Source organism: Lytechinus variegatus, chromosome 10, assembly GCF_018143015.1.
Source record: "Lytechinus variegatus isolate NC3 chromosome 10, Lvar_3.0, whole genome shotgun sequence".
NCBI lineage: Eukaryota > Metazoa > Echinodermata > Echinoidea > Temnopleuroida > Toxopneustidae > Lytechinus > Lytechinus variegatus.
This window is the reverse complement of record NC_054749.1, coordinates 1501371-1514846: the sequence shown is the minus strand read 5'-3', so window position 1 is coordinate 1514846 and position 13476 is coordinate 1501371. Positions and strand designations below refer to the sequence as shown.

The 13476-nt window shown below is 37.6% G+C and overlaps 1 protein-coding gene across 1 annotated transcript in view; it reads left to right on the top strand.

Annotated features, from left to right (window-relative positions):
• Nucleotides 1-1710: 1710 nt before the first annotated feature.
• The window catches only part of LOC121422328 (ubiquitin carboxyl-terminal hydrolase 1-like), a 29790-nt gene continuing 18024 nt past the window's right edge, over nucleotides 1711-13476 (top strand). The window contains exons 1-3 of the mRNA XM_041617294.1: nucleotides 1711-1819; nucleotides 8761-8933; nucleotides 12722-12871. Coding sequence (XP_041473228.1) covers nucleotides 8788-8933; nucleotides 12722-12871 — 296 coding nt within the window. The 5' untranslated portion in view covers nucleotides 1711-1819; nucleotides 8761-8787. The remainder of the gene's footprint in view (nucleotides 1820-8760; nucleotides 8934-12721; nucleotides 12872-13476) is intronic.

The following is a 13476-nucleotide window of genomic DNA, read 5'->3' as shown; positions in this document are numbered from 1 at the left end:
TGACATCACACATCCTTGTCGCACTGCCAATGGGAGGATAGGATCTCCATAGCATTAGTGATTGCAATATTCCGATGCTCATAACTTTCTCGGTATTTGTCCGATTTTTCAAACTTTCGTTGATCTGTTTCTTTGATTTTTCTGTTTTCACACAAGCTATCTTGTTCTAAAGGTTTCATTCTCCTTTAATATGTAGCGTTGTATTCCCCAATTATTTATTGTTTTCACAATTGATCAGTTACGCCGTTTATTATTTATTATGCTAATGTTCTTTTATTTTCTTTCGCCTCTAATTCTACTTGCTCTTCCGTTTCTTTCTCATTTTGTCCCTTTTCTCCTTGCTCTTGTTATTCTGCCTTTACCTTTTCCCTTATCCTTCATCTCTTTATATTCAATTAATTGTACACGGTCTGGTACTCATTTTTTTGTTTTGTTTATTTTGCATAATTTGTATGTTTCATCAATTTTTTAGGCTCATGTTGATTCGAGAACTTTGATTTTTTTTAATTGGGGGGGGGGGTAGTTCTGTGATTCTTGTCATTGACGTTTATGTCGTATTGATAATGTTTTGTCTTGTAATTTGTGTGTATCTTCTGTTATGTACTATTTGTTGCTTTGTTGTATTATGTTTTTGTCGTCATAATTTCTTGACTATGCTATTTCCATAGAATTTAATTCTTTTATATAGTAAAAAAAATTTGCAATTCGGCTTTATGCTGCGATTGAAGTTTTTATCTCAATAAACCATTTTGAATTGAATTTAATTATTACCATTATGATGGAGCCAACTTCTTTGTGACCCTGCGTCTCCCCTCGATCTTCTTGGATCTGCGCTCAGTGCTAATTAACATATCCTTTGTCGAAAATTTGACTGACAAGCTAGGGGCATTTGTTCTTTTACTAGATATTATAATAAACCATTCTACATCTTGAAATAGGGCCTATGTGCTTTTATAAAAGCATAATCATCTACTAACTAAAGATTCATCCTCATGCCATTCTCATGTCCAAGTCCCTTTTTGAAAGAAATAAGAATCATTGATGAGTATGATGTTAGCTTGAAGTTCTATTGCGTTCTTATAAATTCAAATCAATTTGTTGTTTGCATCACTTTATTGTGCGAAAAGCAATAAAGGAACAGTGTAAGAATGACATATACATTTACAGAACAAAAGAGAGCCCAGGAAATGGTCACATTATACTGACCATAATTCTTTATGGCTCAGTCGTCAACAGATTTCCAGGGACCCTTTTCATCTAACGTAGTAATGCCATGGTCACATTTGTTCTACGGCGGCCGTACGGCGAGTCGAAAACAGCCGTTTTAACATTTTTTGTCCAACTACATAATAGGTGGTTTGAATTCAAAAACGATAAAACGACTGTTTTCGACTCGCCGTACGGCCGCCGTAGAACAAATGTGACCATGGTATGGTATAAGCGTTAAAAAGCTTCTTATGAAATCCTTCAATCTGATTGGCGAATAGTAAACTTGTTAAAGAAATTTTGCATTTGCAAGTATTAGAATAACAAGTATTTGTGAAACGGGGCCCAGATCAGTGTCATCATATTGACGTGATGCACACTCATAGAGATATATACTTAATAATTAGTATACATATCTATGTGCCAGTCAGATCGCCACGCACGATAACACTACTATACTGCATCACTGATCTAGCTATAAAAAAAAATATAAAAAAATATGCGAATGACGCATGCGCATTCCGTTCTGTGATCTTTGGACATGGACATGGCGCTAAATTTTTAAGTGTAAACATACAGGTTTTCAGCCATAGTGACAACTAGAAGTTTACATGTAAGTAAATCGACGGAATAAATCATAATGAACTATTGCAGACGATGTCTGTTATTTTTGTTTAATGCATAGTTTTCCTTGCAGTTTCAATTTTTGCATTTTCACGTGTTTGACTTTGTTTATTTTAATGCAGTCCCACGCGTATCTTTTTTCGTTATGAAAATTATTTCGTGATTTTCATTAACCACTTCACAGTCACACAGACTGAGTCTGACGAAGTGAGTTGTTTTGGCAAGGAATTAAGCAGAGATGCAATATTTGAGAAATAAAAAAATTCTTCATTTGACAGGAACAGGGTAAGGGGCCCTGGGAGGGGGCACAGCAATAAACCCAAGGCTGAAGTGAACTGAATTTAGGCCTGATTGCTGTTTGACAGCTGCCTTCATCATTCAATTTGATCGAACAGCGATGTATCAAATTTTTGAGGCAGGAAAATCAAGCCAATTTAGGGGTATGTCGATGCACGCACTGCAACGCAAGTGCAACGATATGTACTGAGATCCACTCTAGGCGACACCGCAATACTTACCCGGGGTAAATACCCGTGTTAAGAAACTGAGACTCCACTCACGCGCATTTGGGCAGCCCTAGCTTAGAACTAAGCTTTCTTTCCGTAAAAAATCTTTATTCTTATGATTCAATAAATGTTAATGAATATATAATTACTCTTAAATCGGTACTCACCGGTTCTTTTCTTGAATTTTCTGCCAAATTCCCACGCTTCTGGCTTCAATTCTGCGATGGATTCTGTTGCCATAGACAGCTACACATGCAACTCTATTTATAAATGGAGCGCCCCTTACGAGAGTTGTTAATGCCGCGGAAAAATTGTTAGGCATTTTGGCCTGTGGTCAAGGCGTTCTTTTGTTCTATTTTTTTATAGGTATGAGATCGAAATCACAGCGACTATTCACACTGTTCCATAATGATTCCGAAAGGAGGTGCAGCACCCCCCACCCACATGGGCGCAAATCCCAGGGGGACACTTCCCCCTAACCCAAAATAGTAGGGGCACATTATCAAATGTCCCCCTACTATTTTTGTTCTTTTATATATGATGGAAAGAAATAGGCCTACATCATTTAAATCGAAGTAAAACATGTATTTTGGACGAGACGACCTTCTTTTGGGGGTGATAAACCTTCCTTTTTGTTTTTTTTTTGTTAGTTTGTTTTTGTTTTTTTTTTTGCCTGTTTTCCAGCCCCTGGTCCCCTACCTTAGATTTCCACCCTTGCCTCCCACTACTCTTGATATTGTTTGCGAATCTGTTTTGTAAATTAAAGGGGAATTTCACCCTGATAAAAAGATGATGAAAATATGAGAAAAATCATTTCAAAATATCGATGAAGGTGTTATTTGACAAAAAATGGAGTTGATGAATTTAGAATGCTTGATTTATTGTGACGTCTATAACGAGCAGTTGCTCTATCCTAAATATAAAATGCCCAAATTTCCCATTTTTAATGGTCCGTAACGACCCACTTTTTTCTTTTTGATAACAAGTATGAATTGATATAGGCCTACTAAAATGTACCATAAAAATCATTATCATGTATTTCTTGACATTTCATTTACTTTTTTACCATAATAATAGCTGCTTGCAAAGGCCTACGCCGTCACAAAAAAACCCGGGGGGCCGGGGGGGCACTTACATTGACGAGTGGATACCATGCGCGACCAAAAAAAAACGTAAAAAGGATGTCCTTTTCACGATAGGGCACGTTACCTACGTAACGTGATAAGGGTGTCAAAAACACAAAAATAACGAAAAAAGGGTATCTATTAATTCGCTAGGAAAACCGTCGTGTTTAGGGTCTAATTTGCGGGGATGATAAAACAAAATCAAAATGTTTTATAAAGGATGTCCTTTTTGCTCCAACACTTCGTGTTTAGAGTCCAATTTGCGCGAGGTGTAGAAGGTGGGGTCGTACTAAACCAAATAAGGTAAAGCCGACGACCGAAGGACCCGTAACAATAAAACATTCCTGTACTTGTTTAGGGGTTCATTTCAGGGAATATTTGCCAAGAGTATCGTTTTGTTTCCAATACTTGTTAAGGGTAGGGTTTCACACGCCAATACTTGTTAAGGGGTGCATTTTCAGAATATGGAAATTACGTGTTTAGGGTGCTTTTCGAGACCCCATGGTCGCGCATGGTATCCACTCGTGAATGGAAGTGGCCCCCCCCCCCCGGGCAAAAAAAAAATCTTACCTTTGAAAAAGATTGGTGGGGGATGGATTTTCCTCGAACGCATACCAATTTTTTTTCTGCTATTTTCATGATAAACTTTAAATGAATTCAACTTTGCACTACTTAATTTTTTCAAAGACAAAATAACAAAATTACATCTCGTCATCATCATCATCACCACTATCATTAGCATCACCATCATCATCACCACAACCGTCACCACAACCATCATCATCACCAAGATAATTTTCATCATCGTCATTGCCATCATCATCTTTTTTTTCTTTATTTTTTCCCCATCCCTTCTTCTTTTTTTTTTCTTCCAATACTCCTCCTTTTTTTTTAGAGCGGCACACCGTCATGCTCCCTCACTGATTATCCGCCTCTATATGCTTGGTGTTGTATAAATTGGCGGATACCTGAATGAAATACTGAAGAGAAAATAAGGAAAGGGAAAAAGTAAGAAGAAAAAGAAGATGAGGAGAAGAAAAAAAGAAAGCCAAACAAATGAAACAAAACAATGTCAAAATTTCGTAATAAAGTCTTCTACATGTACGTCAGTTTAATAATGATGTTTTCATTGAAATGAGAACAAAAAAAGAATTGAAACCATAGGCGGCGGAAGCGGGGACGTTCCCCCTAAATTTGTTGTTGACCTTTTTTTTTTGCTTGTCAATTTATTTTCCTACGTCCCCCCTAAAATGTTTGGGTTGAGAGCCTTTTTTTTTGCTTGTCAAAATTTTTTAGGTTGTCCCCTCCTAAAATTTGGGGCTTCCGCCGCCAATGATTGAAACAGGACTACATTATAGTGTAAAGAAATAGAGGGAAGCTCCGAGACAATAAAAAGGTTGAAAAAGAAAAAAATGTGAAAACACAAAGCTCTCACAACATGAGCATAATAACAAATAATAACAAATAAGCGAGGACAAGTAGCTGAGGGACCCCCCCCCCCAACTCTCTCTCTCTAGTTATCTATCTATCTATCCGACTCGATTATATAAGAGAAGAATTTACTAATCAAAATATTATGAGCAAAAAGCACGAGCTGATATTTTTTATGAATATTCAAAACTGATAGAGAGACGCAATCGAATTATTCGATTGCGACAAAATTGATGATCTGAGAATTTGTTGTTTTTAGGAATTCATTAAAAGCATAAAGTTGATCAGCATTAAAATATGGCAGGCGCAACGCATGAGCTAAAGCTTTATAGGCATACACCGATAAAAATTTTTAAGTATTTTTGGTAATCATGTAAAAAATTGATATTTCATGAAAGAAAGCTCAAATCCCGAGGAGGAATATTCTTATGAATTGACTTTAAAAAAAACTGTGGTAAGCCCCATTTAATATTTGATTATAAGTCGAATAAAACAGTAAAAGCTGACAAACGTTCGCGTGATATTTGGCAACCTCCCCCCCCCAAAAAAAAAAATAAATAAAATAAAGGTAAAAATAAAAAAAAGTTTTTAACTATAATAATGATCGAAGGTAATTTTGTCTCGCGTAGAACTGGACAAATGAAAAAAAGATTGTCACTAAAAAAATGAAGGTAATTTTGACCCACGTAAAATTTGGCGAGCCCCCCCCCCAAAAAAAAAGGAAAAAAGGTTTTAACAAGCAAAAAAAGGCTAAAAAGGAGAAAGAAGAGACAAGAATAATTATGAACGAAATATCCCCATTACAAATAATACTGTGATCATCATAAGGGAGGGGTCGCATAACTAATATGAACAACGTATTTAATTCCAAAATATTTACTACAAATCTCAATAGGGGGATCGGGCAGAAATGCTCACCCCCACCCCCCCGATCCGCCACTGATTCCAATCAATAATGACATTTATCTGCAATACTGATACTTTGGAATCAAGATACTGAAGATTGATACGCTTTACATAAATTATGAACGTCTGACAAAAAGATAATCTACCGATCACCTGACCGATCAGCTGACCAGTTCGCGTATCACTTCGGAGTTGATCACTCGTCGCAGCTGTGTGGAACGCTCACCGAAAATCAACAAAAAGGGCCTGAAATGTAAGTTTAATGATAATATATTTTAATTTGAACTACTTAATTAATACTTTTAATGTATCCCCACCAAATGAAAGTCATATCACGTAACTCCAATTTGTATTAAGGCGTACATTTACCAAAGTCTTGGGTTGGAAATCAGAACAGCATTGTCTAACCCATATTTTTGGGTAATGTCGCCTATGAGGTCCATACATTTTAATGTTTGGACCTCATTGGTACTAGGAGTGCTGAGATCAGGGGTATGCGTAGACAGCTGGCAGCCGTCTGTTTTTAGGAGTCTTTAACATTTTTTTAAAAGTTTCTCCTCGTACACAGACGGCTCGCTATCGTGCAGCCACCATTAGGGGACTTGCAATGCAAACCCCCCCCCCCGTTGGGGCTCTTAAATTTTTGTCTTTAATGAATAAAATTTTGAAAATTAACGCGACAAAAATGCAAATTAAAATTCCCTCTTGGCATTAAGTGCCAAAAAACGGGGAAAAATCAAGTTAAAAGGAACAAAAACAGTGACTTACCTCTGCTGTCGCGCAAATTCACTTCCCTGTTTTATCCGATCTTAAGTACATAAACATATGGCCATCGAGTCCCTTGTACAGATGGCGCTAGAACTTCGGTCTCTGTAATTTGGCTAACGGAGTTCAGCTGAACAACCAACATAACAGAGACCAAAGCTTTTGGTCTAGGGTATGCGTAGACAGCTGGCAGCCGCCTGTTTTGAGGAGTTTTTAATTTTAAACATTCTTATTTTTGGGCTCGCTATTGTGCAGCCACCATTACTAGAATAGGGGTTAAACATGAAAAATCCCCCGATGGGGCTCATCGATTTTTGTCTTTATTTCATAAAAATATATAAAAATAAATGTACCAAAATAGAAATAATTCTGTTTTGGCCTGAAATCCCCCCAAAATGGGGAAAATTAATGAAAGGAAAAAAAAACAGTGACTTACTTCAGCTGTTGCGCAACTTCACTTCCCTGTTTTATCCGAACTTAATAATACATAAACATATGGCCATCGACTCCCTGTACATATCGAGCTAGAACGGTCTCTTTATTTGGTGAGTGTAGCCAATGGAGTTCAGCGGAACAACCAACATAACAGAGATTGAAGCTTTTGGTCTAGGGTATGCTTTGTATAAGATGCCCATGATCATGATGATGACACTTGACAGAGCAAAATTCGTTTTAAAAGAAAGTAACCAATGCAGAATTCTTCCCAAAATATCTAAAACAATGATATTTGTGGATGACAATAGATCTATGGTATGTTTGAAATTAAATGAAATGCATGAATCGCGCAAAGTTCATCAAACGACTCTCTGTCAACTCTCAGTCTCACACACTACAACCCCGTACACTCACTCCCCTGAAACGACAGAGATGCTTGCTGCTATACTAGCGGAGAGCCTGAGATGTAGTTCAATCCAAAATGAGCTCTAAATTGATGGGAATAGATATTTTTCGTAATTTTCTCTGGATGGTCATTTGAATTGGTATACTATGCTGATATAGATTTTCCTAGTCCCCTCCCCTTATTTTATTCATTCTCTTAATTTGTCCTCTCTTTTCCCTTCTTTTTCTTTTTTTTTAATACCTCCCCCCCGTCTTTTTTTTGCTCCGCCAATAGGGAGTAACGGGCCCCTTGGCCCCCCCCCCCCGGATCCGCCTATTGAGAAGTGAGGGGACGACTTGGAAAATGAAATAAACCTTTTGTGTATTATTTTCCATCTTGGCAGCACCCCCTGGAATTCTGGTTGGTTTGTCACGTAGAAGAAATGTATGGAAATTGACCAACATCTTGTGTTGAAACCCCTTTTTTGGCTTATCAAATTTCTTAGCACCAAAACGACCTTCACTTTGTAATGAAATCTTTTTTTGCTTCTCAATAGGTGGATCCAGGGGGACAAAGGGGCCCGGGACTCCCTATTGGCAGGGCAAAAAAACAGGGGGAAGGCATTTTTAAAAAGGAAAAAAGGAGGGAAAGAGGAAAAAAATAAAGAGGATGAAGAAGAGTGAACAAATTAAGGTGAGGGGACGACTTGGAAGATAAAATAAGAAAAAATCATTTTTCGCTTATTCTTCGTGCTTGCATTGCATGTTTGATGAGATGATAGGGCTACATGAGATTCTTCCTCAATAGGCTGATATGGAGCTTGGAATATCAAGAATATGTGAAGATACCGCTAAACATAACTTAAACGAATCACTCAAAATATGCAAGAAAACTTGGAGCCAACTCACACATTGACTATTTGTGCACATGCCCAACAGCACCATCTAGCGCCCATGGGAGTACCTACCTGGGCTGGGCTGGCTTCTTTAAGCCAGAGGCACCTAGAGATTAATTCATTTACTACGTATATGCGCAATTCACAAAAACATAAGAAGATGAGCATTTACTCACAGATGTTATTGTCGCCATCTTGTCTTCTATTGTAGCCTAGCTATCAGACGCTTCTTGACTGCGGCAACATCATGAGTGGTGCTACATAAAAAATGTGTGCATTTGCCAATAAATATCATGAATACCACAGCTTGATAAATCTTTACACGTTGTTTACACATTATTGTGTAATTAATATTTTTTAATGAAATCAAGTTGAAAAAAGTAGATCTATAGATAAGGCTTTTATTGCCAAACCACTAATGTACTATTAGAGCCCAGAGGTTGATTTTTTTAAATGTAAATTTATCTTTACATTCATAAACAGATTGCAGACTTTGATGACTGTACTACAATGGCTGCGAGTGTGGAAGCACTGCAAAGTCCACCCAGGAAGAGAGCGAGGTTATCACTGAAGCTTGTGAGAAAAGACCAACAGACCAGCAAGGTCAGCGCACCTCTTAGTGAAGAACAAGAAGAGACCAGAGATGAACAACCAAAGTAGGTTCCCAAATTATTGTTTTGAAAACGGACAAATAGAAGCTTTTTGACACGCACTCATCGGAGTAAAATTGCATGAATGATTAGAACGCTAAAGCGCAACTATATGCTCGAGGCAGCGTATATCCAGCTAACAGACCCTTTCTGTGCCGCCTGAAGGAGTTTGTAAGAACCCTTGCGTTATTTTAATTGCTTCGCTTCAATTGATGGCAGTTACTGAGCCTATATTGTTTACCTTGACAGCCAATCACAGCTCGCCGTTTAGCGTCCTTTGTCTCTTTTGGTTCTATTATATATTGTTTTTTCTCTAGTGTTCTAGTCAGTCATGCGATTTTACTCCGATGAGTGCATGGCGAAAGCTTCAGGATGTCCGTTTTAAAGGCTATTTTACAAAATTATTGTTTCCGTGTCTTAGTTGTCTGAATATTTTGCAGGATAATTTTTAAGGCTATTTTACAAAATTATTGTTTCCGTGTCTTAGTTGTCTGAATATTTTGCAGGATAATTTTTAAGGCTATTTTACAAAATTATTATTTCCGTGTCTTAGTTGTCTGAATATTTTGCAGGATAATTTTTAAGGCTATTTTACAAAATTATTGTTTCCGTGTCTTAGTTGTCTGAATATTTTGCAGGAGAGAAAGTAAAAGGAAATGATTGAATAATTATTCATGTTTGCGATATTACTTGGGTGGTGGATGTTTTAAAGTGGGGGGATAATTGGAAAGAAATTGCTGGTATAACACTCCATAGGTTTGTCAACTTGGGTGGCAATTCTTTTATCAGGGGAAAGGGGTGTGGTGGGGGGGGGATGTGGCTGCCATAGTAGGTGGTTTCAGACCGCCTCGAAGTTCGTCAGTTCCAGGTATTCTCTGAAAATCTGGAAATTTACCCCGATCAGAAAATACCAGGTATTTTGGTAATGTGAAAGCAAACTAAGCGTAATTTCCCCGAAAGAAAATACCTGCTAAATAGTAGGTACTTGGCAAAATTACGAGAACTTTCGCGGGGATTTTCCAAGGTCGCAGGTATTTTGGCAATGTGAAAGCAAATTACGGGAACTTTTAGCCCAGCGTGCCGTTGGGTGCAGTGCCGTGGGTGGCTGCTGGGCTAGTGATTTTGAATCTCGCGCCTTGCCTGCTTATCAGACCATACTGCGCATGCTCGTAACTTCAGGAACTTATCCCGAAGGGTATGTTTCAGGGCGGTGTGAATGCAGGAATAATTAATGGGTATTTTTCAGCTTAAAAAAAGTTATCGTAATTTAACGGGGATTCTTGTGATCGAGGCGGTTTGAAACCACCTATTATCGTAGGCCTATCAATCAGACTGCCTTTCCATTCAGATGAAATAGATGCTTCACTTTTTAGAGAGATAACTGGGATCTGGAAAGGTCTTCACCCGATAGTTACCAGTATTGATAAAGAAATCAAATTAATCAACAGTGAACAGCATACGTATGTGTCCTATTAATAGACTGAATATTAAAAAAAAACAATATCAATATTTGATTTTTTCCTACTATATAAGTGACATGAAAGGTCATGTCTCTTTTAGCGTCATGATTATTTGTTTTTCTGCAATTTATTTTTACCTTAAATTTGTTTGTTTGCATTTATTTCTGCATTCAAAAACACAATAAAAAAATATTAACAATTACAATAATAATTCACAATATAAACAATGTCATATTACATAATACATAATAAATACAAATAAGGATGTGAGTATAAATTAATCTTTTATAAATGTAAACATATGTAGGAGACCGCCATCGTGAGCGGTTAGGCTTGAATTGATGGCGGCCTCATTAAGTGCTCATAAGGAATCATACAGGGGTGAATCTGCCCAGGTTGAGGGACCAAAGAAATAATTTATTAGACTTTGTTGAAATTCAACTTAACAGGCAGATAACGCATAGTTTGCATAATTTATTCTAAAAATTTCTTCAAATTGGGCAATTTATTTGACTTATGTAAGGTTAACTCATGCATACTCCACTTAATATGATTTTTGTCTCACCTGCGAAGCGAAGTGAGACTATAGGCGCCGCTTTTCCGACGGCGACGGTGGCGGTGGCGGCGGTGGCGGCGGCGGCGTCAACATCAAATCTTAACCTGAGGTTAAGTTTTTGAAATGACGTCATAACTTAGAAAGTATATGGACCTAGTTAATAAAACTTGGCCATAAGGTTAATCAAGTATTACTAAACATCCTATTAGAGTTTCATGTCACATGACCAAGGTCAAAGGTCATTTAGGGTCAATGAACTTAGACCATGTTGGAGGAATCAACATCGAAATCTTAACCTGAGGTTAAGTTTTTGAAATGTCATCATAACTTAGAAAATATATGGACCTAGTTCATGAAACTTGGACATAAGGTTAATCAAGTATCACTGAACATCCTGCATGAGTTTCACGTCACATGACCAAGGTCAAAGGTCATTTAGGGTCAATGAACTTTGGCCGAATCGGGGATTTCTGTTGAATTCCCATCATAACTTTGAAAGTTTATGGATCTGATTCATGAAACTTGGACATAATAGTAATCAAGCATCACTGAAAATTTTGTGCAAGTTTCAGGTCTCATGATTAAGGTCAAAGGTCATTTAGGGTCAATGAACTTTGGCCGAGTCGGGGGTATCTGTTGAATTACCATCATAACTTTGAAAGTTTATTGGTCTAGTTCATTAAACTTGGACATTAGAGTAATCAAGTATCACTGAACATCCTGTGCGCGTTTCAGGTCACATGACCAAGGTCAAAGGTCAATGAACTTTGGCCGAATTGGGTGTATCTGTTGAATTACCATCATAACTTTGAAAGTTTATGGATCTGATTCATGAAATTTGTACATAAGAGTAATCAAGTATCACTGAACATCCTGTTCGAGTTTCAGGTCACATGATCAAGGTCAAAGGTCATGTAAGGTCAATGAACTGTGGCCATGTTGGGGTTTTTTGTTGAATAACCATCATATCTCTGTAAGTTTATTGGTCTAGTTCATAAAAAGTGGACATAAGAGTAACCATGTATCACTGAACATCTTGTGCGAGTTAGAGTAGTATTCAAAGTCAGCACTGCTGCTATATTGAACCGCGTGATGCAGGTGAGACGGCCAGAGGCATTCCACTTGTTTTTAATTATATCCCTTTTTCCAGCCTCTAAAGACTGCATCACTGATGAAACACCTGGGCTGTTTCACAAAGATTTAAGTATGACTTAGAGTCGCACTTATATGTCAAGTTGTGCATGGTATGAAAGGCATGACTGCATTAGTCAGACCCTTCAAAAGGAGACGCACAACTGCGTTTTGATCAAGTAGATTGCGCGTTGCATTTTACATACGTGTTGGCATTTTAGTGCGATTTAAGTCGTACTTAAATCTTTGTGAAACACCCCCCCTGGTATCAAGTTATTTGTGTTATTTAAAATTGATTACAATATTTTGTAAGTGCAAACACGCTTTCTTTGTAAAATAATTTGATTATTGTTATTACCCCCCCAAAAAAAAATAATAAGAATAATGATAATAGAATAAAATAAATTTTCAGTGGCAAACGTCATTGACTTTTTAATAAGGATGTACCCCAGTTATGTTTGTACACATCCTTATCTGTGCATATTTTACGTCATACACATTGACATCACAATAAGTGCACAATTGAGAAATCCGCTCCAAGTGTCGGCTGAGTTTTCCAGTCATTGGCACAAATTTGGCGAAAATGACACGGATTTCATTATAACTATGGAACGTCCTCAATTATCGTTATCTTGATTTCTTTACAGATATGAAGCAACCGATGGTGTAGCACCTACTTACAGTGAACCGCCATCGTCCACCATTCCAAGCGAGTATATGATAAGCGTAGCTCCGTATACCGGTCTGCATAACCTGGGCAACACCTGCTATCTCAACAGTGTGCTGCAAGTTCTAAGGTAGCGTCTCATGAAGTTGCTTATAAAGGCCACATTCAAATTTAAAGCAGATACGAACCAATAGCGCCATCTTGAATCCTCAACTACTCGTACATGTCCAGTTTCCTGACCCATAATGCTAGTGTACTGTAGTCTAGTAATTAGACCCATTGAAATAATATCATCATGCTAATCGATTACTCAATACATGTATTCTGCATTATCACCCGTATCAGACATCTGAGCTGGTCATTTACAAAACCGTATTGCCCTACATTTTCTGAATATCGGGAAGGGTAGGTATATTGTTTGTATTTTGCTCGGTCTCAATGCGCGTATTTACTTTGCATGTAGAGACGACACAAAATATACCTTTGTATTTTCCCTGGTCTCACATCCGGGCATTTTAGGATGCGTATAATAAAGAGATACGCTTCAAGGATCCGCGCACCAACAATATACGTCATAATAAAGACAACGCTGGATCCGAGCGCTTGCAAGTACGTCATAATGGTAAAGTGCAGAGCCTAGACCGATATTAACATGACACAATAGAACTCTATTTTTAAAAGAAATATCCCCATTATCATGATTTTTGCTCTAGATATCTGATTTGGATGATAATA